Below are 20765 nucleotides of genomic sequence, written 5' to 3'. Positions count from 1 at the left end.
TTTTACCTCATGCAAATATTTTTTATAGTAGTCCATTAAAACCACACACTCCACAGCTCACCTTGGAACACCCTTACAGTACCTCTTTAAAAGAAAATATCTTTGCCATCAGAAAGCTTCAAGTGACTCCCTTGATTAGTCAATACAGGTTTCCAACCCCCTTTGCATTTGCAGATTTACCAGTTGCTCACATGTGCATTTCTTTAGGGAAGGAGACACCCTGGCAAGAAGATCTGTTTCTTATCTGTCTGCTCCTCCTGCCCTCATAGCACAGGAGACTCCCTGCCTTCCACTCCAGCTGGGGAAACTGATCTGTCCTAATTACATTTTGTCCTTTTGGTGAAAGGCTAACATTACGGACAAATGATGTCCGTTAATCCTTTCATCACAGATAATGGACGGCAGGGTGAAATTACGGGCAGTTCGTGACAATTACGGACGGGTGGTCTCCCTACACTGATCATGACGCTGATAATGACACCTTCCTAGAAAGGCACTGATAATGGAAATCAAAACAACTCTTATAAAATCTAAGCAATGGCAGCAAGCTAAAAGAAATAATAAAAAAAATGGAATAAAAGAGAGCACGCTAAGTGTGTAAAATGTCACTAGGTGACAAGAGCAACAGGCCTGCAAGCCAGAGGCTAAGCTAACTCCTGTGCCCCAGTGGGAAGCTAAAATGGATTCACCGTACTTGCAATCACACTGATACGTCTGTGTTAAACAGGTGCAAGCAAGTGTCCTTGACATTAATCCTCATTGCCCCTTAATGAGGCAGTCAGACAATTTTTTTCAGATTGGGTGAAGATGGGTCAAGACAGGGCAGTGACTCCACCAGTTTAGATACCTACACCACTAGGAAATGTAAACCTAGTGCTGGTGCTAACACAAATTCATTATGTTTCCACTGGAAACATAATGAATTCATAAGGTGAGCCTCAGATGTCTAACACTCAAGATAGCATTTTTGATTTCCATCACATCTTTATGATGAGTTAGTGAGTTGGAAGCACTCCCAACACTAGAGCCCTTCTTACAGGTGCATAAGGACGGGGTTGTAATAAGGACTTTTCCAAAATTTCTGTCAAAGATCATCTCACATTTTTATGACAACCAGTCTATACAACTGCCAGTTTTCTTTCTAAAATCCAAGCACTGAAGTAGAAAGAGCCTGGCATAGACTGGCTATCAGAAGGATGGTCATATATTGCTTGCAAGAAACAAGCCAAATCAGGAAGGTAAATCAATTCTTCACCTCCTTCACACATGCAGTTAGAGGAACAGCACTGAGACAAAGACGAAGAGCACACTCAACAAGGAAGAAAGGTGGAACACTGGCATTCACAGAGAATGTCTCTATAAAAAAAAACATCTGTATAGCAGCCATATGGATGGGCTTTTGTATATAACTTTACAACCACTATTGCATGGATATTCAAGAAAGCAGGGAGACACAGGTGTGACATAGACTATTAAGGTACCTATTCGCAACAACACAAACTCATTTGCAACCCAGCTTCTCTAGATGGCAGAATATTGCTGCATAATCCATACACGACATGTGAATCCAAAAAATATTCAAGTTGGAAAACAAAGTGGCTACTTTCCAAAAGGAATGAAGAGGTTATTGAACAAAGAATGTCTGATGATGATATAGAAAGATTAGAAAGCCACAACAAAAGTAAGAGTACCTGAAAGGAGGGGAATAAAATCTGAAAATGCCAAACATGCAAAGGGGCTTCTGTAGCAGGCATCGGGCATCACAATGGGATTTGCAGGACACCCATGTTAAAAAGAATAATTAAAAAAGCATTCCCCAAAAATTATTCTGAAGTAAAACACTAAATGGCAGAAAGATAAGTCATTCAATTTAAAACTACTGTTACAGATGAGTAACCATTTCATAAGGAGAACCCCACTAATGCCTTTGAAGTGCATCACATATTACTCTAACAGTGGTAGGGCCAGCACTGTAACTAGAGATATAAATGTAAGAAAGCATAGCAAAAACAAAAGTACCTTACCTGGGAATTCACCACAGGTGTCAGGCTGAAGCCGGAAGATTTTTCAGAAGGAGAATATTTTTCAGCGATTGCTTGCTGCTTTAGCCCAGCTCCTGGGGACCTAAGCTTCCTCACGCATACGTGATGATCAAAGCCTCAATTTCCCAAGGCACTTTCCCTACCGCTAATTCAGATAAGAAATCCAGGACTAACTGCTGTTGAGATCCAGAGTATCAATCAACTGAACCCAAAAAGAGCCTTAGGCTTTACAGCTATCGTACCAGAGACCATCTGATTTTTGTGGGGTTCTCTGGAGCTAAAAAGGGTCAAGTTTGTTGCAGTAGATAGTCGTCGTCATCATTAGGATCTGCCATGCATTCACCAAGAAGCAGCCTCCTGAAGGAATGAAGGCTTATTCCACCCGGACCAAGGTTGCTATCACTGTGTTGGCATGTGGTGTACCTTTTCTCAACACCAGTCAGACCATGATGTGGGCATCAGTACACACATTCACAAAGTATTACTGCTTTGCAACTAGGTCCAAAGGGAAGGGTGTTTTGGCTGTTTGGGACTGCAGGACTTTTTGGACTGTCATTCCACAGCACCACCACCTGCATAGGTACTGCTTTGGTATCTACTCTATAGGTGAAGAGCCATCTATGATTAGATGTATCTTTCAGAACAACAAGTTACTGATCTTTAGTAATTCTTTCTTGTGGATACTCCATCTAACTGCAGATTCCTCACTGCCCTCCCTCCTCCCCATCCTGTTCAGTTGTCTTTTTTTACTATCTAAAAAGGTCCCACATTTGAGATCTACTCACTGGTACCTCAAACTATTTTGTGCTCTGTGTCCAAGCTGTTGAAACCAATTACTCAAGAAAGTGACCTTGGCACGCTGAGGTGGCACTTGTATGTGGCTGTGCTCCATCACTTCTGGGGTGAAAGATGACCAGCGCAAAGCCACATGACACTATGTAGTAACATGCTGGAACACCTCAGTAAAAACCTTCTGGATCCAGTCTGGTGCCTGGGGAATTTTCAGAAGGTGAAGAATCTGCGGTGATATAGAGTATCTTCCAGAAAGAGCGTTACCGAAGTTAAGTAACATGTTATTTTGGGTAGCAGTGCTAGTAGTATATTTATTGATTAAAATTTGGGTCGCAAGCTGCAATTTCCCTAAAAAAGGCAGAAAGACTCTGAATTCATTTTAAATGTTGACTATGTTCCGTTATATTTTAGTCCAATTCGAGAGGCTGCACTCCCATTACAAGTTATTTTTGTAGATCATCCAAAAGTATTATCTTTCATCAAGAATTTACCAAAATCATTTGAATTGGAAGCCTCGAGAATGTGCGTGTGACAAGGAAATAATTGAGTAGCTGGGATTTAGGTTCAATGTATACTGTCTTGACTTACTGATGTCAAGTAATGCAAGTAAAATTTACGTTTTGTTGGCTTTGCAAACTTCTATATTCCGATTATTGAGCACTTTGCAGATGTAACTAGTGATACCACTCTTGTTCTGAAGAAAAGTTATGAAGAAATTATTTTGTTTAGGGTGATCAACCTTAAAGAGCTTTCAATAAGTTTTCACATACGTTTATTCAAGAGCCAGTTTCTTTTCATCCTGATGCTTCCAAAGGGTTTGTCATTTACACTTCTTAAATAGCAGTAAGCGGAGTCTTGTTACAAGAGCAGGAAGATAAAGGACAAGCATATCCCATGTTGTCCATCCTATGATGAATCTGAATGGAATCATTCAGTGTGGACAGAGAGGTTCTAGACATGAAGATGGAGCACACTGAGTGGAGACACAATTTGCTGTGCTCTAGAGAAACATAAGAAATTTGAGCAGCTCATCATAATTTACAGTGTTTATGAAGCATGTATTGCAAGACTACTTGGCAACCTAGATTGTCATTTTTCTTTGTGTATTTTTATTTCATCCTGCATATTCATGGCTCAGACGAAAAATGTGTGCTTGCTGTAATTTTGAGTAATATTTTACTTGATTAGCCATGAATCCCTTTTTGGCCTGTGATTGGAATTGTGTATCTTTTTTGGTAAATTCAGGATGGCTCAGTAACAGATGCATTATAGAATATTGGAAGATAATCTTTTAAAGAATCTCTTAGTTTGCCAAAATAAAATCTATTCCAGTCAGTAGGCTATTTTTGTTCTGGCTAGGGAGTTACAACTGGAACCTATGAAGTTGCCTTCATTCAGCGGATCATGATCACAGGGTAGATAAGACCACAGTGTATCAGGTTTATAGGCCACTGTTTCAAGTGGCTTCTCAACCCTGGCATACAATTTCTAGTAGAAACCTTAAACAATGACAATTTTCTATTATGCCACAATTACTTGCAGAAGAAGAAATTTCACAATGTTTTTGACTGATATTTTTCAATGTCATAGGATACTTTATACAATTATATCAGCTAAAGGTAGCCAGTACCTTTCACATTTTTCATTGCGTAAAGTATTGGAAATAGAAAAAGTATTTTCTTCTGGTTATCACCCCTAAAAAAAATCGGCAAGCAGAGCAAACGAGTCCAAGATCGGACAAACAACTGTGGTATTATTGTAATGCTACTTAGGAAAATTAGACCTTTTATTTGCCAGTTGCCAAATTCTCTTATATTAATGCTACTCATTGTGCAAATAACGTCCCACCCTTCTTTCTGTCTGCGTGTATTGACTGTTTCATTACAATGACAGCTGATTATTTGAAGCAATTCCAGAAGCATTGGCAACTTGCATCCCAGAATGCACATCATTTAGAGGTCAAGGTGAAGGAATAACTTTATAAATTAGGCTCAAATACTGCTTCATTTGATCATGGAGAAAATGTTTGCGAGTCTTGGATTTTGCCTGTTCATACATTGCGGTTAAATTTCAACCCCAATATTTTGACCCATTTGTTATAACTCACCAGATTAATCTTCTGGCTTTTCGATTGAGATTGCCTTGTGCTTGGAAGATTTATCATGTTTTTCATTCATCTCAATTGATGCCATATGTTCTTGATCCTTACTGTCTACTCCCATCTAAAGCTCACATGTAATGTATGTAAGGTTCAGGTTTCAAGGTCGACTTCAGATTTTGATTTATTGGAAGCATAATCATTCTAATGAGTGGTTGTGGGAAGTGCATCTTCAGTTCATGCTCTTTTGCTAATTTGCGGTTTCTGTAAATGTATCCTAATAAGCCCAGTGCTTCTAGATGGGGGAATACTGTTACATCTGTGCCAAATCAAGATCTTTCCAGAGACCCTATGCTGACCAAAGTGGAAGGAGAGTAGTTTTTGCTTGCAAGAGGCGTTTTCTGAGACGCTGCATTTAGTGCACTGCGCAGCATGCATGTTGTCTGAGCTGTGATTACCCAGAGGGATGTTCAGCAAATTGTTTGTGACATGGAACGTGAGTGGCAAGGGCATCATGGAGTATTCACATGAAAAATAACTTTGATAGACAATGGCAATAAAAAGACATTTTAAATTTCTTCATAACCTCTTTCATTCTTTGAGCTGGTTATCACACTGAAGTTTACAATATGTCATGCCTCAGAATTAAATAGTTCTAACACACTAAATACAAGTCAGTGACCCTACTTGATTTATCCTTGACAAACGGTCCACAGAACTTTTATAATGGCAGCCCTGCAGGTTAGGTTCATCAATAAATTTTATCCCAGATTACGTTAAGCTTCCACTCTCAGATACACTCCTGCCACACCCAAGTCTGACCCGTGAAACACCCCCCCACAGCTTCTTCCCCATTCCCCACTAGAGCCTAAGGGAATCAGAAGGTCAATTTTTTTTTTTTTTCTTTTTGTTTTTAAAGAGACGCATATATTAGACAAATAAACTATAATCATTGATGCTGTAGAGGAACAAATTAATTCTATATATTTATATATATGTGTTATATTTTTATATTTAGTGACACCTTTTTCATTCCCTTTTAGTCAGTTCATGTGATGCTGCTGAGAAGCTGGAGAGAGGTATGTGGGGTTGTGAAGAGTGTACAATATGCATGGATGCTCTTACAGTACCTATAAATATGCAGTTAATTGTTGGATAGATTATAGTACAGCTAGACCTTATATTTTGCTTTAAGAACATGAGTTGCAACAGTTCTTCTGTGGTAAATTCCGACTCTTCTTGTTGTATGTGTTAAGTGTTTATTGTGCATATAACCACATTGCTTATTATTTTGAATCCCCGTGGGTCCTCTGTGTCGGAGAGAGTATTGATCATGGGCACATTGTATAAACAGGTGTTTGGCAAATACTGGGTGCAAATTACGCATTGACTTTTGCAACATGCCTGTTATTTAGCTATGTACCTTATGTACTAATACGTACAAAATGTCCAGTCTCCGGTCAGCAAAATGATCTCCGTAATGAATCTTAATTAATAATAATTAGGTAGGATGCTATTTGCAGTACCCTTAGCCAAACCTACCCTCCCCCAGCCCGTGTGTAGGAACCATCAAAGGGATGTGGGTTTGCAATGAGAGCAGACCACCATCAGTTTGTTTGCATTCCCCACATGGAATTTTTTTTTAACTTTAAAGTAGCCCATGTTTCTTAAAAAGCAAATACTAAGGGGGACAGCTTTTCTTTTATTTCCATTGTTTAATAAGTTACCGTCTCCTCTGAGGTGTCATTACCTTTTGAGTGGTTCGCAACCATAATTGCAGTCACCAACCATTGCTACATCTCATTGCGTACCACAAATAGAAAAAGTACGCTCCTTTCAGTCCCCATCTAATTGTGATTCAGAATGAGGGGCAAACCCCATTTTGTGATTTAGAAAGACTTCTCCAGATTCTATAAAGGGTTTAGTAAATTTGTGTTAAAAAAGATTTTGCATGTTAGAATGTTTGAAACCCTAAATTATAGTCCCATTCTGTTGATACTGAGGGTCTTTCTAAGCCTCTTATTATGAGACACACTCATTGCCATGGTTGACTGTTCAAGATTAAAATTGGAAAATCAATAATTAATTTCATCATCTATTTATTAGGTTACACTATTTCAGATTCTTAAGAGTGATGCTGTATATCTTAACAATTATTTGGATGGTAGGAAGAGCCTGTGTGTTAAATATATTACAAACCAGGATTCATAGCACAGTTTTGATAGTGAAAGGTATCTACTATGTAAATTTTCTTGGTGCCAACTTCTACATGAAATAAGGTACAACTCAGCAATCACTACCATATTTTCTGGGACTTGGGTACACCAGGTAGGTGTACTGCTTTGGTATCTATTCACAAAGTGAGGAATCTGCGATAGATGGAACCTCATTAATGGCAGTAACGGTCCATTCCACAGTACAGGAAGGTGAGGAATCTGCAATTAGAAGTGTCTGTCAGAAGAGCAAGTTACATACGTTCAGTAACACCTATTTGACTGCATATTCCTCACCAGCTCTCCAGCCTCCCCATTATGTGGGATGAACTTTTACAGTCCTTTAATTAGGTTCCATATATCGAAAACATCTGCGCGCTGTCACATGTTAGTTTCTGTGGGCACCACATCTGTTGGTGTGGAGAAAGTTCAAATAGAAATTGACATAACCGCTCAAAGTGGCATATTTATAGAGGCACCGACACCATATCCAGGGTGTAAGGAAATGCCTTCTTGGCATGGTTACCCCCTGACTTTTTGCCTTTTGTTGATGCCAGTTATGATTGAAAGTGTGCTGGGACCCTGCTAACCAGGCCCCAGCACCAGTGTTCTTTCCCTAAACTGTACCTTTGTTCCCACAATCGGCACAGCCCTGGCACACAGATAAGTCCCTTGTAACTGGTACCCTTGGTACCAAGGGCCCTGTTGCCAGGGAAGGTCTCTAAGGGCTGCAGCATGTCTTATGCCACCCTGGGGACCCCTCACTCAGCACATGCACACTGACTCACAGCTTGTGTGTGCTGGTGGGGAGAAAATGACTAGGTCGACATGGCACTTCCCTCAGGGTGCCATGCCCACCTCACACTGCCTGTGGCATAGGTAAGTCACCCATCTAGCAGGCCTTACATCCCTAAGGCAGGGTTCACTATACCACAGGTGAGAGCATATGTGCATGAGCACTATGCCCCTACAGTGTCTATGCAAAACCTTACACATTGTAAGTGTAGGGTAGCCATAAAGAGTATATGGTCTGGGAGTTTGTCAAACACAATCTCAACAGTTCCATAATGGCTACACTGAAATCTGGGAAGTTTGGGATCAAACTTCTCAGCACAATAAATGCACACTGATGCCAGTGTGGAATTTATTGTAAAATGCACCCAGAGGGCATCTTAGAGATGCCCCCTGAATACCAGTCTGACTCCTAGTGCTAGGCTGACCGGTACCTGCCAGCCTGCCACAACCAGACGAGTTTCTGGCCACAAGGGGAGAGTGCCTTTGTCACTATGTGGCCAGGAACACAGCCTGTGCTGGGTAGAGGTGCTTCTCACCTCCCCCTGCAGGAACTGCAACACCTGGCGGATCACCCCTTTTGTTACAGCGCCCCAGGGCATCCCAGCTAGTGGAGATGCCGGCCCCTCCGGCCACTGCCCCCACTTTTGGCAGCAAGGCTGGAGGAGATAATTAGAAAAACAAAGAGGAGTGTCACCCACCAGTCAGGACAGCCCCTAAGGTGTCCTGAGCCCGGGTGACCCCTGCCTTTAGAAATCCTCCATCTTGTGATTGGAGGATTCCCTCAATAGGATTAGGGATGTGCCCCCTCCCCACCGGGAGGAGGCACAAAGAGGGTGTAGACACCCTCAAGGACAGTAGCCATTGGCTACTGCCCTCCCAGACCTAAACACACCCCTAAATTTAGTATTTAGGGGCACCCCAGATCCCAGGAAATCAGATTCCTGCAACCTGAAGAAACAAGAAGGGCTGCTGACCTACAAGCCTGCAGAGAAGACGGACGACAACTGCTTTGGCCCCAGCCCTACCGGCCTGTCTCCAATTTAGAAAACCTGCAACCAGCGACTCATCCGACAGGGGCCAGCGACCCCTGAAGCCTCAGAGGACTGCCCTGGACCAAAGGGACAAGAAACTCCTGTGAGCAGCAGCCCTGCTCAAAACCAGCAACTTCTTTGCAACAAAGAAGCAAATTTCAAAGTCTGCACGTTTCCCGCCGGAAGCGTGAGACTTCACACTCTGCACCGGATGCCCCCGGCTCGAGATCCAGAGAGCAAACACCACCGGGAGGACTCCCCGGTGACTGCGAGCCCATGTGTAGCCAGAGACGACCCCCCTGAACCTCCACAGTGACGCCTGCAGAGAGAATCCAGGGCTCCCCCTGACCGCGACTGCCTGTAACAAGTGACCCAACGCCTGGAATCAACACTGCACCCGCAGCCCCCAGGACCTGAAGGAACCAAACCTCAGTGCAGGAGTGACCCTAAGGTGACCCTCTGCCTAGCGCAGGTGGTGGCTGTCCCGAGAAGCCCCCCCTGTGCCTGCCTGCATCGCTAGAGTGAGCCCCGGGTCCCTCCATTGATTCCTATCTGAAACCCAACACCTGCTTGGCACACTGCACCCTGGCTGCCCCTGTGCCGCTGAGGGTGTGTTTTGTGTGCCTACTTGTGTCCCCCTGCCCTCCCACCCGTGCTCTACAAAACCCCCCTGGTCTGCCCCCCGAGGATGCAGGTACTTACCTGCTGGCAGACTGGAACCGGAGCACCCCTGTTCTCCATAGGCGCCTATGTGTTTTGGGCACCTCTTTGACCTCTGCACCTGACCGGCCCTGAGCTGCTGGTGTGGTAACTTTGGGGTTGCCTTGAACCCCCAACGGGGGACTACCTTTGCCCCAGAACTGAGACTTATAAGTGTTTTACTTACCTCACAAACTAACCTTTACTTACCTCTCCCAGGAACTGTTGATTTTTCACTGTGTCCACTTTGAAAATAGCTTATTACCAATTTTACAAAGACTGTATATGATATTGCTTTTATTCAAAGTTTCTAAAGTATCTAAGTGAAATACCTTGTATTTAAAGTGTTTATTGCAAATCTTGCACCTATGGTTCTTAAAATAAACTGAGAAAATATATTTTTCTATATAAAAACCTTTGGCCGGGAGTGTCTTTGAGTGTGTGTTTCTCATTTATTGCCTGTGTGTGTACAACAAATGCTTAACACTACCCTCTGATAAACCTACTGCTCGACCACACTACCACAAAATAGAGCATTAGAATTATCAAATTTTGCCACTATCTTATCTCTAAGGGGAACTTTTGGACTCTGTGCACACTGTTTCTTACTTTGAAATAGTGTATACAGAGCCAACTTCCTACAGTAGCTAGTTGTAAATAGTTAACGTATATCGGTGTGCCCTTGTGATGTATCATTTGCAGCTAGATGGAGAAATTTTCTGTGGTATCACTCATCCCAAACAAATCCTTTTGACCTTTGTACTTACCCATGTTGTCACATGACGAAGGGTCAGGAGACAGTTCATGTCTCTCTTTTTTTTTTTGCCACTCCCCTTCATTAGGGCAGTGTCTGTACAAGGCTTTTTGGTATATGCATTGTGTTGTCTAATGTTTCCTGAAAAGCATTCACACTTGATTTAATTACTGAAGACTTCTAATTCTACAGAAAGCTTTTTTCAGTTAGTTGCACTAACCCATTGTATAACACAAATGTCTGTACAAGTATACTGTGCCTCTACACATATAAGTATCACAGTCAGAATCGCCTTCCACCCACCCTCCAAATGAAGATGACAGACCCTCATATTTTCCTCTCATCTGCTTCACTGGACTGATGTGAATATTGAGAGTGGTGGGATATTTAATTTATACAAGTACCAACACTAATATGTAATACTTAAGGTTCATGGTGCATCATTGGTGGTGTGATGTAATCCTGAGGTGTGTCCGTGACCGAGTCCTGTCATCATGAAGTGTCTCACAGCTTTTGTATGTGATGCTTGTGCTGTTGGCAGATGGGTTGTGCTGATACTTGGCTTTCGTTGTGGTCGCTGTAAACTTAATGTTGCTGGTCAAATAGATACTGTGCAAAAGAGAAAAAGATTTTTGGTGGGGTAAATCCCCACATGATAGCTTTTCTTTTTTCTTTAAACCCAATCTTTTGTTTTTTGTCCTTGTTTCTTTCTGGCCTTTCCCCCCATTGTTACCTGTCTTTGATGTTGGTTGTATCTCCAGCATTTCTTACTATGACAGGCTTTGTCTGTGATATCCCAGTCCTGGACTTTGTATCTTATAAACTGCAAGTGACGGTTAATCTGAGGCTGCTGAAGGCTTCAACCAATCTCTCTATGGGAAACAAGAGGCGTTGCTATTACAGTGCTTGTCAAAGTATCCTTATCAAAATATCACTTCTTTATGATGGATATTTCGACCTGCAGGTTCCTCACCCTGTGAATATCCCAGACATCACACTGAATTAAAAAACGTTTCAATAGCTCTCCATGCTTGTGGGGGTGCTAGCTCCCCTTTAACACCAAAACCCACACCATTCTAATGTCACTAAAGGCAATAAGTGCCCGCACTGCTACCCTGACATCATGCCATTGATGCAAATCAGGAGCTTTGTTCTCCTCAGGGAATCATCACAGCAATGTTCATGTCTTTTGCACAATTCTAGATGCAGTACAGAGATGTAAATTTCCTAACAGTTAGGCTTCAAAACCTCCAGGGACTGTGAAGGACAAAGTTGCATCCTGGACCCTCATGACATCCGTCTCTGGTGCATGGGGTCGAACCACAGTAACAGTTCCTACAAATCCTGCAGGAACATGCACCCCAAGGCCAGAAAGGAAAGGAAAGGGAAAGGGAAAGGGGAAGCAAAACTGTTCAAGACCTGGGCTCATGGTGATTGTCTAGCTAATTGAAAGTCAAGGCCCAGAACAAGGTCAAAGCAATCTTCAAAGTCATCCTGAAGAAAGTATACGAAGAAGCAACTCCATGACTCTGAGTGACATCCTTCATCAAAAGATAAGTCACCAAGGCACTCCTTCCCCCCTGGTCGTAAGGCCTTTTTTGATCCCAGGTTGGGCACCCTTGTTTTAGCTTAACATCAGAGCTTGTGCCCTATTTTACATTTACACATTTTTTATTCATATTTTAGCAAGCCCGCTTTTAGCAATTATTTTCATATTTCTTCAGCTGCTTCTTCTAGGAAGGCAAAGTTCGCGCTGCACGTAATCAGCCTTGTACCGCTCATAATCTGTAATCTTTGTCCAAGGCTAGGATGCACAGTACATGATATGCTAACTTGTATTTGCAGTCCAGGAGACAGTTTCTATCTGTGAGACACATCATTACATCACAGCTGCTGCCCAAATTATGCATTGGTCATTATATACACTATACTTAGGCCCAGTGGGGTAGAGGGCATTCTGGGCATGACCATCCAGGGACGTTTTCCTTTCAATCAACAGCTTTACTGATGCTGCCACTGATATCTCAGCTTCCTGAGGAGATTGCCACCTGCATCCCAGGCAGACCCCTACTATTCTATTAAGGCAGTGGTTCCCAACCTTTTCACTTCTGTGGACCCCCATTTTATCAAAACTGGAGCCCGGAGACCCCCACTGAATCATTATTGGAACCGGGGGGCCCCCACTGAGTCAATACTGATAGATGGGACCTAATATAATTACATTTTTTAAGCTGCCGCGGACCCCCCGGGGTCCCCGGCCCACAGGTTGGGAACCACTGTATTAAGGTATGGGGTTGGAGCGAATGGTTTAGGTCAGGCCGGGCAGAGGGTTACAACCACTATGCTCTCAGATTAAGACAGAGTTTGGTAGGAACATCTACACTCTCTAGAAACATGCAGTACGTTGTGGTTGTTTATCTTCTTCGCTCTTGTTGTCTTGTTGGTTACTGTGCTCTGTTTCATCTACATAATTATCGCAGCTCATGCTTATTATACTCAAACGCGATCACTTCAATAAATACACTGAAATCCATTTTGCATCTTGCATTTCACCTTGGCATGTGTGAGTAATTGAGCGAAAGGGATACAGTGTGTTTCCACAACTTCCCTGAGGAGTCAGAGTGTCAAGTTTAGGTTACTCTAATCACCGTTCACCCTGACAGGTTTGGTGGTGAGGGTGTGGCATTGGGAGCCAGCCAGGAGTTGGGCCGAGATGCTGCCAAGCAGTGTTGGGTGTACTCAGTGTCCCACACTCAGTGTTGCTGCCATCCTAAATCTGCAGTCCTATTACCAAAATGGGAAAAGCATAGTGCCCTTAGCCCAAGGAGACCTCGTTGGAGCTGGTTGATAATACTCCAGAGGATCAAGCACTTGCAACACCTTCGGACCTGGTGGTTATCACTGATCTGTTGACTGACCCCTGCTGCACCATTACCCAGGCCCTATTCCAGTCCACAATGCCCTGAAATCCCTTCCCCTTGAACAACGGACCTTTTCTTACACTTGCATGCCATTCGTGAAGTACCTTTAGGCCCTAAGAGTCCAAGTGGCTTCGCCTTTGGTGCAACGCCAGCAGCCTTAACCCCCCACCCCTCTGCCTTCCCCCTTTGTCCCGCAGCTCCTTTCATTCCACTCTTTCCATTGCCTCCCATAATGCTGGCTCCGTCTCTGAAGCCAGATCCAGCCTCTGGAACAGCACCACTACCAGCACACTGGCCTCTGGGCTCACAGTCGATTCCACCGGCACTGATGCCACCAGAACTGACTTCTGCTTGAGATTCATTGACCTTGATGGAATTTCCTGCTCCTACCGATAAGTCAAGAAGGGAGGCACAATGCCTCATGGAAGAAGGATACTTCTCCGTTAGGGACTCTGACCCACTTTAGGATCACATTCCAGCTATGGATGATGGTGATGTACAGTCGGTCACCATGGGCCCTGACTATGGAGCAATGAGAGACGCCAGTGGCCTTGACACGTCACCTGAGTATGAACTGTTCTTCCCAACAGGCCTTCCGCCTCCTGAGTTCACCTTGTATCACAAAGTTATTGAAAAGGTGGGTGGGATCCTTATTTGCCTACTTACCTCCATTGAGACCAGCTAATCTCTTAAATGACTCATGCTTCATCCCTACTCACCTTCAATAAAGCTCTGAGTCCATTCCTGCAGCTTCAGTGAAGCTGATCTCATCTCCCATCATCACCATACAAGTAGTGACAAGAAGGTATAGTCTGGTGCCTGGTGGACCCTGCCTTCTTATCAGCAAATCTGTTCTCAGAAAGCCTTGTCATCCAAGCTGCCTGCCTTTCCAAGCTTTAACCAGGTGCTTTACCCACTACACCCGCAGAGAGAGAAGGAGTCTAAGAAAATAAGACAGTTTGCTAAGAAATCCTTTTCAGTGAGGATGGAAATCAAATCCGTCAATGCCATATTCTTGATGAGCTTTTATTCCCACTCCTTATGGGATATAGCACAAATAGTAATCCAAAACCTGCCAGAATACCACCAACCATACTTCATGGAGCTGGTAAAGGATGACCAGACGGCAGCAAAGCAAGTCATTCAATCAGGGTTTGATATGGTGGATTCCATAGCACAAGCCATGGGGACATCCATCTCAATTTTTCTCCATGCTTGGCTAAGAAACTCAGGATTTTCTGCAAACATACAATTGACTTTGATGGATATTTCGTTTGATGGATCACACCTCTTTGGTATGAAAGCAGATTCATTTCTCATAAAGGTTAAAGAATGCAAGACCGCCTCTAGGTCATTTGGCTTACAGACACAACAGTGGGACTAATAACCGTACAGAAAATCTTGGGGGTTTCTGAGGAGATTCTCCTTTCAGGGCAGACCACAATCTCAAAGTTCCCAGCAACAGCAGCAACCCAATTAGCTGTACAAGCAATATCAAGGAAATGGCAGAGCCTTGTCTTTTTTCCCCTCTTTCTCTTTCTCTTCCCCGGACACCAGGGAAGCAGCCCAAATTCCCTCTTGTCTGAACACATGGAGCTGGTTGGAGTACTGTATCCTCCATTCCCCAGGCCTGAAGGGCCATAACTTTAGAGCAGTGGTCTCGCAGATCGTGGAAAAGGCATATATCTTAACCTTTTAACAGGCCCCTCTACCCATTCTCCGTGCTACTCCCAGCCCTTCAGCAGACTGTCAGGTTGGTTTAGATCTTGGTGGTAACGGTCTTGCCACCAGCTTTCTGTCAGAAAACCCGTCCGCCACCTTGGTGGTCCGTCCGTTGTTGTTATGTGATGGTCATTGTTGTAGTGTGTGCAATTGTGCTTTTGTGTGCTTGTGTAGATGGATGTGTTATTGTGTTGGTTGTTGTGGTTGTGTTGTATGTGTGTGTAGTATGTATGTTGTGTCATGGATGTATGGTAATTTGTGTTTTCTGCATGTAGATGTTGGGTTGTGGTGGAAATGCAATGGATAATAGTGTGTATGTTGTATTGTGTGTTCTGCATGTAGACACATATGGCTAAGGTACAGTGTGTATCACTTAGCTCTATGTGATAGCCACTGCCATTGTACAGGGCAATGCCCAGTGGCTCCTGTGATGGTTCTCAATCAGCAATCCATCACCAGTACACCTCCTGCAGGACTGTAACGTCTAAATAGGGTTGGCGGAAGCCCACCAGCCTGACGGCTATGTTGTGGTGGTCTGTGGCTCAGCTGGCGTAGACCTAAATACGGCAGGGAGAACACCAGCAACTTGACGTGTGTTTCCAAGTTCGCCGTGGCGGCAGATTGACAGTAATACCACCAAGATCTAAATCAGGCCCTTTGTTCCCGTCCTTCAGCAGGAGGTAGAGGTCTTACTACAAAAAGGGGCAGTGGTACTAGTGTTAGAGGAGGAACTGCCTAAGGGTGTTATTTCTGGTACTTCCTGTTTCTGAAGAAAGCTAGCAGTCTAAATCCACTCCTAGATGTCAAGATCTTAAACTGGTTCCTGCAAAAGAAGTTCAAGTTGCTGTCCCTGGCACAGCTGTTGGGCATGCTGAAATCTAAAGCCTGGATACCTGCAGAACTAGTATTTTTGCATACCAATTCTACAGTCGCACAGGAAGTATCTATATTTCACAATAGGATAATCGTTTTACCTTTTCACGGTTTTCCTTTTGTTTCAACTTCAGCTCCACTTGTCTGCATGAAGGTGATGCCAGTGGTTTCTGCTCATCAAAAGCAACCTAGCCCAAGAGAGGCAGTGACCAATGTAGTAACAGATGCTTCAACCCTAAAGTGTGGGCTCATGTGGAGGACTGGGAGAGCAGAGGCCTTTGCTATCCTGAGGAGTAGATATTGCATATCAATCAGATGGAGTTGCAGCAATTCATCTAGTGTTCAAGACGTGCCTTTTATCCCTCTGTGGCCAGTACATCCACATCTTGACACACATCACGCCTGGTGTGGTGTGGTACATCAACACTCAGGGGCTTTTTGTTGCACCTTGGGGAAGAGTAATAATGCTCTGGTCCTGGGCGTAAGAACACCAAATCTGTTTGTTTGCCGGTTATATGGCTGTAGCTCTGTAAGTTAGAGCAGACAGTCTGAGTCGGTATCACCTCTTTGACCACGAGTGGAGGCTTCAATTAGGAGTGGTCTGGTACATCTTCAATCTCAAATGGACATTTTTGCCACTCACGACAGTGCCCAATGCTGGATGTTCTTTGTCCTCCAGGGAGCTTTGGGGGATGAGTTTCGGCTGAAGGTGAAACTTTACGCTTTACTGTGCCTTTTTCCCAATATATTCTGTTCCTCAGGTGCTGAGAAAGGTTAACCTCAACTGGGCCCAAGTCATCTTAATAGCCCCAGACTGCCTGAGAAGGGTGTAGTTTGCAAACCTGATGCACCTTTCTTTTTGCATTCCACTCTGCCTCCTTCACAGGAAAGTCCTCATCTCACAATCGGAGAGGCAGGCATTGCATCCCATCCTCCAGAGCCTACACCTTCATGCCTGGAGACTGAGCGGGAAACCCTGAATGCTTTTTCTCTACCACCTGAAGTGGTGGATAATGTCTTAGGTGCCACAGACCTTTCAGCTCCCTTCCCTTTTCATAATATCAAACTCCAAGCCATAATGTCCAACTCCAAGTCCTTTTATCTTTAGCTCCAAGTCAGTTGGAAATGTGGGATTGAAAGTAGGTGACTATACCGGCAATGCTTCCCCTGACCAGTGTGTGACTAAATGGTATATTCTGGAAGATTGGGTAGGTTTGAAATGGTATATTCTGAAAGATGGGGTAAGTTTGTCAAACGGTGGGCAGACAAATCAGACCATCTTTGAACCCACTTATGAAACATATTATGCTTTACTCTGTCATTAGCTTATAAAGGGTGCACAGTGGGTTCAATAAAGGGCTAATTATACTCTGTCTTTATGTAGTCCAGTGCAACTGTGTTGCTTCAAATAATCGCTAATAGAAGGTTTCGGAAGGGACCCACTAACATGTTCGCACCCTTCCCCTTTCATAATGTCAAACTCCAAGTCCTTTTAGCTTTAGCTCCAAGTCGGTTGGAGATGTGGAATTGAAAGTAGGTGACTGTACTGGCATGCTTCCCCTGACCAATGTGTGACTACATGGGTATGCCCCCGTGTTTTTAGTTTAACTGTTTTTATTGAAATTTTTACAAATAAATAACAACAGTATTGCATAATATTGGCATGTTGCAGAGTAATAAATGGCAACAGTTCAAATGGCAGATAGACAATACAGAGCAGATATGTTAACAGAGTAAACTCTAACATCACAGCTGCCTCTTCCTTTCAAGGGGTGTATGTGAGCGGTATGTGAGCTTGGTGTGCAGGCAGGTATCATTGTTATAATCATTTTAGCTAAGAAGGCACCACTAAACTGGGGATGGAAATTGGTGATTTGGACTTGGGGTTAGTTATACCTGATGGAGCTCGGGACACTGAGATGAACCTGGGGGACCAGGCTTAGTTGCTCTGTGGCTGGAACCATGTGTCTCTCCTCCCATGTGGTAATAAGGGATTCCTAAGTGGTAATCTACATGCCAAGGCGAAATTTTTTAGGTGAGTGCAGGTATGTGTTGCATGGAATGAGTGATTGAATGTACGCACTGGGGAAATATAACTTGTATGTCCTGAAGAAAACCCTGGACCCGATTGGCCTTCAATATAGGGGCTGAAACTTGTTTAATGATTGTAGGGTATTAAGACCACTATATTATTATTCTCTTGTAATATACCTTTTTAACTTTACACAAACCACTGTGAATAAAGGGGCACCTTAGTTGTTTGGGGTGTTTTTTATTAGGATCCTGGCAGGAAAAATATCTGAAGTGCTCTGTAGGTAAACACCCTTCTTGACATAGTTAACCCCCACTTTTGCCTGGTTTCTGATGTGACTTTGAATGGGCCCCTGTTAATCAGGTCCCCAGTGCCAGATCTTTTCCCCCAAAACTACACAGTTGTTTTGCACAATTAGCAAACTCTTTAACTACCACTGTAAGTCCCTAGTAAAAGGCACCCCTGGTACCTAGGGCCTGGGGTACTAAGGAACGTCCCTGAGGATTGCAGCACCAATTGTGATTGTGCCACCTTTAGGCTCCCCTCACTAAACCCACACAGTGCTGCCATTGCAGACTGCATGTGATGGTACAGGCTAAGTTGAAAACATAATCTGTACCCACCCCTGTGTGCCAGGTCCCCTATCGCTGCATGTGCCAGGTGTAAGTCACCCCTAAGGCAGGGAGCATTCAGGCACATGTGAGGGCATATATGAATAAGCAGATATGCTCCTGCTACGTCAGTCGATTCTGAGACACACTGAGTGCACAGGGAAGCCATTTTAAATGTGCTGGAGGCTGGATATTGCGGGTTCCCAAGCTACATGATGGCTTCTCTGAATCCTGGGATGTTTGGTATCAAACATCTCTGACTAATAAACTCTCACTGACCCCAGGGATGGATGTATTAAAAAATGCACACAGAGGGCACCTTAGAGGTGCCCCCTGAAAACCCACCAGCTACTAGTGTGCTCACTGACTGGTCCTGACCAGTTCAGGCACCACAGACCTGTTTCTGGCTCCCACCCCCACCCCCCAAGGTAAGAGCCAACATTCTCGAGGGCCTGAGACAAAGGCCTGCTCTGAGCAGAGGTGTGACCTCCTATGCCAAACAGGATGGATGTTCCAGGGCAGGGAGCTTCAAAGCCTTTACCGCCTTTCTAATGCAATCCAGGTCTCTCCAGATGGTGGAGATGACCAGCTCCCCTGTCCTGACCCCACTTATGGCGGCAGCACAGGGGATAAAATTAGTTAAATTAGGAGGAGTGCCCACTTCATGCCACTCCGACACCTAAGGTGGATGAGCTGAAGTGGACACTACTTTTTAAATTCCTCCATCTTGTTTGGAAGGAATTAGCCCACTAGGGCTAGGGTTATGCCCACTTCCCAGCGAATGTGGACTTAAGTAGGCTGTAGGGTGGGGCGGGCCCAGCATCTGATGGAGTAGGATGCACTCCCGTGAGCTCCTGCCTTGTAATCCCAAACCCGCCGTAATCCTGCTAGCCTGAACAACCAACCACACTCTTAATGGGAGAAGAGGCACAGACATCCTGTGGGGACACTACAGATGGGGTGATTCACCCGATCTGGTGACCCGAACATGGCGCATGACGTTCCGGTGCGGGCGATTGCGGGGGCGCCTAAGATGTTTGTGCCCAGAGGACTGTACCCGCAGTGCTCCTGAAACTGCAGCCAGAGTGGCGGGAGTGTCGCTGCCCACCCAGTGAAGGCCCAGAGGAGGCAGGAGACGGAGGTTCCTGGAGATCCTGGAAGCCCCCACTAGGTGAAAATCATCGGCCATGGAGCGACTGTGTGTCTGCCTAAAATGGCGATGCCTGGAGCGATGGACCCTCAGTGCATTTAAAACTGCTGCTGGGGTGGCGGGAGGGTGGATTCCGGAGACCCTGCGAGCCCCTGCTGAAAGATGATCACTGGACGTGGAGTGGCCCTGATCAGCAACTATAAAGATGACGGCCATATCCAGGATGCAGGCCCCTGGGGTGCCAAAGGCACGTTGACCTGGAGGCCCCGGTCCCTGAGGTGAGGGAGTTACTGTTTGGGGCCGGAGCTGTAACAACTGCCTGAGCGCTGCAGGAGGTCTGCATCCGCCCTGCTGACAATCCAGTGAACTGGGGTGTGGTGGTGCGGGCGGCCCTATTGTGTTCCATGGGCTGGGATATTGGATGGCCCCAGGGACCTGGACCCAGCCGCCATGGAAGGCAGAGGACCAGCTGCAGCACCCACTGACCTGGAGCGTGGTCACGGGGAGCCAGCTGACCAGAAGTGTGAGAGTGGGGCCCCACTGTCATTGGCGGGGGCATCCTGACGCTAAGTGGAGAGTGGCGGGACCCCCCCCCCCCCCACAAACGGGATCCTTGGCTGTGATGAGGATCTCTGAGGGCCTGTTGCCCAATGAAGCCCCAGCTTTCCCATCCCAGTCATGCGGCAGGGCTGCGGAGCTGGCTTGCTGCAGAGCATGGGGCCTAGAAAGGAAAGGGGGAGGAGACTGGCTCCCCTCACCCCCATAGGGGCGGTGGATAGTCCCCTGGCACAGGCCAGAGACTGGTGCAGCCTGGGGGCGACCTGGGGTGCTGGAGTCTGATGGGCTGTGATGGACCCCTGCATTGCGCCTCTGGCCTTTGCTGAGGGCCGACGAGCATTGGAGTGACCCGTGGTGGCAGACCAGTAGAGGACTTCCCGGTTGGGGACACCCCTGGTGCAAGGACTGGAAGTGAAAAGCTGACCTTCAGGGGAGCAGCCTGCAGATGGGGAGTGGCTGGCCCCATATCGGGCT

The 20765-nt window shown here is 45.1% G+C and overlaps 1 protein-coding gene across 3 annotated transcripts in view; it reads left to right on the top strand.

Annotated features, from left to right (window-relative positions):
- The window catches only part of VPS8 (VPS8 subunit of CORVET complex), a 1496959-nt gene that overhangs the window by 444495 nt on the left and 1031699 nt on the right, over nucleotides 1–20765 (top strand). For all 3 annotated transcript variants that reach the window (XM_069225817.1, XM_069225815.1, XM_069225816.1), the window contains exon 16: nucleotides 5976–6011. In XM_069225817.1, the coding sequence (XP_069081918.1) occupies nucleotides 5976–6011 (36 nt within the window). The remainder of the gene's footprint in view (nucleotides 1–5975; nucleotides 6012–20765) is intronic.

This window comes from Pleurodeles waltl, chromosome 3_1, assembly GCF_031143425.1.
Source record: "Pleurodeles waltl isolate 20211129_DDA chromosome 3_1, aPleWal1.hap1.20221129, whole genome shotgun sequence".
Taxonomy (NCBI): domain Eukaryota; kingdom Metazoa; phylum Chordata; class Amphibia; order Caudata; family Salamandridae; genus Pleurodeles; species Pleurodeles waltl.
Note: the sequence above shows the minus strand (reverse complement) of the source record. Positions and strands in the feature narration are given on the sequence as shown.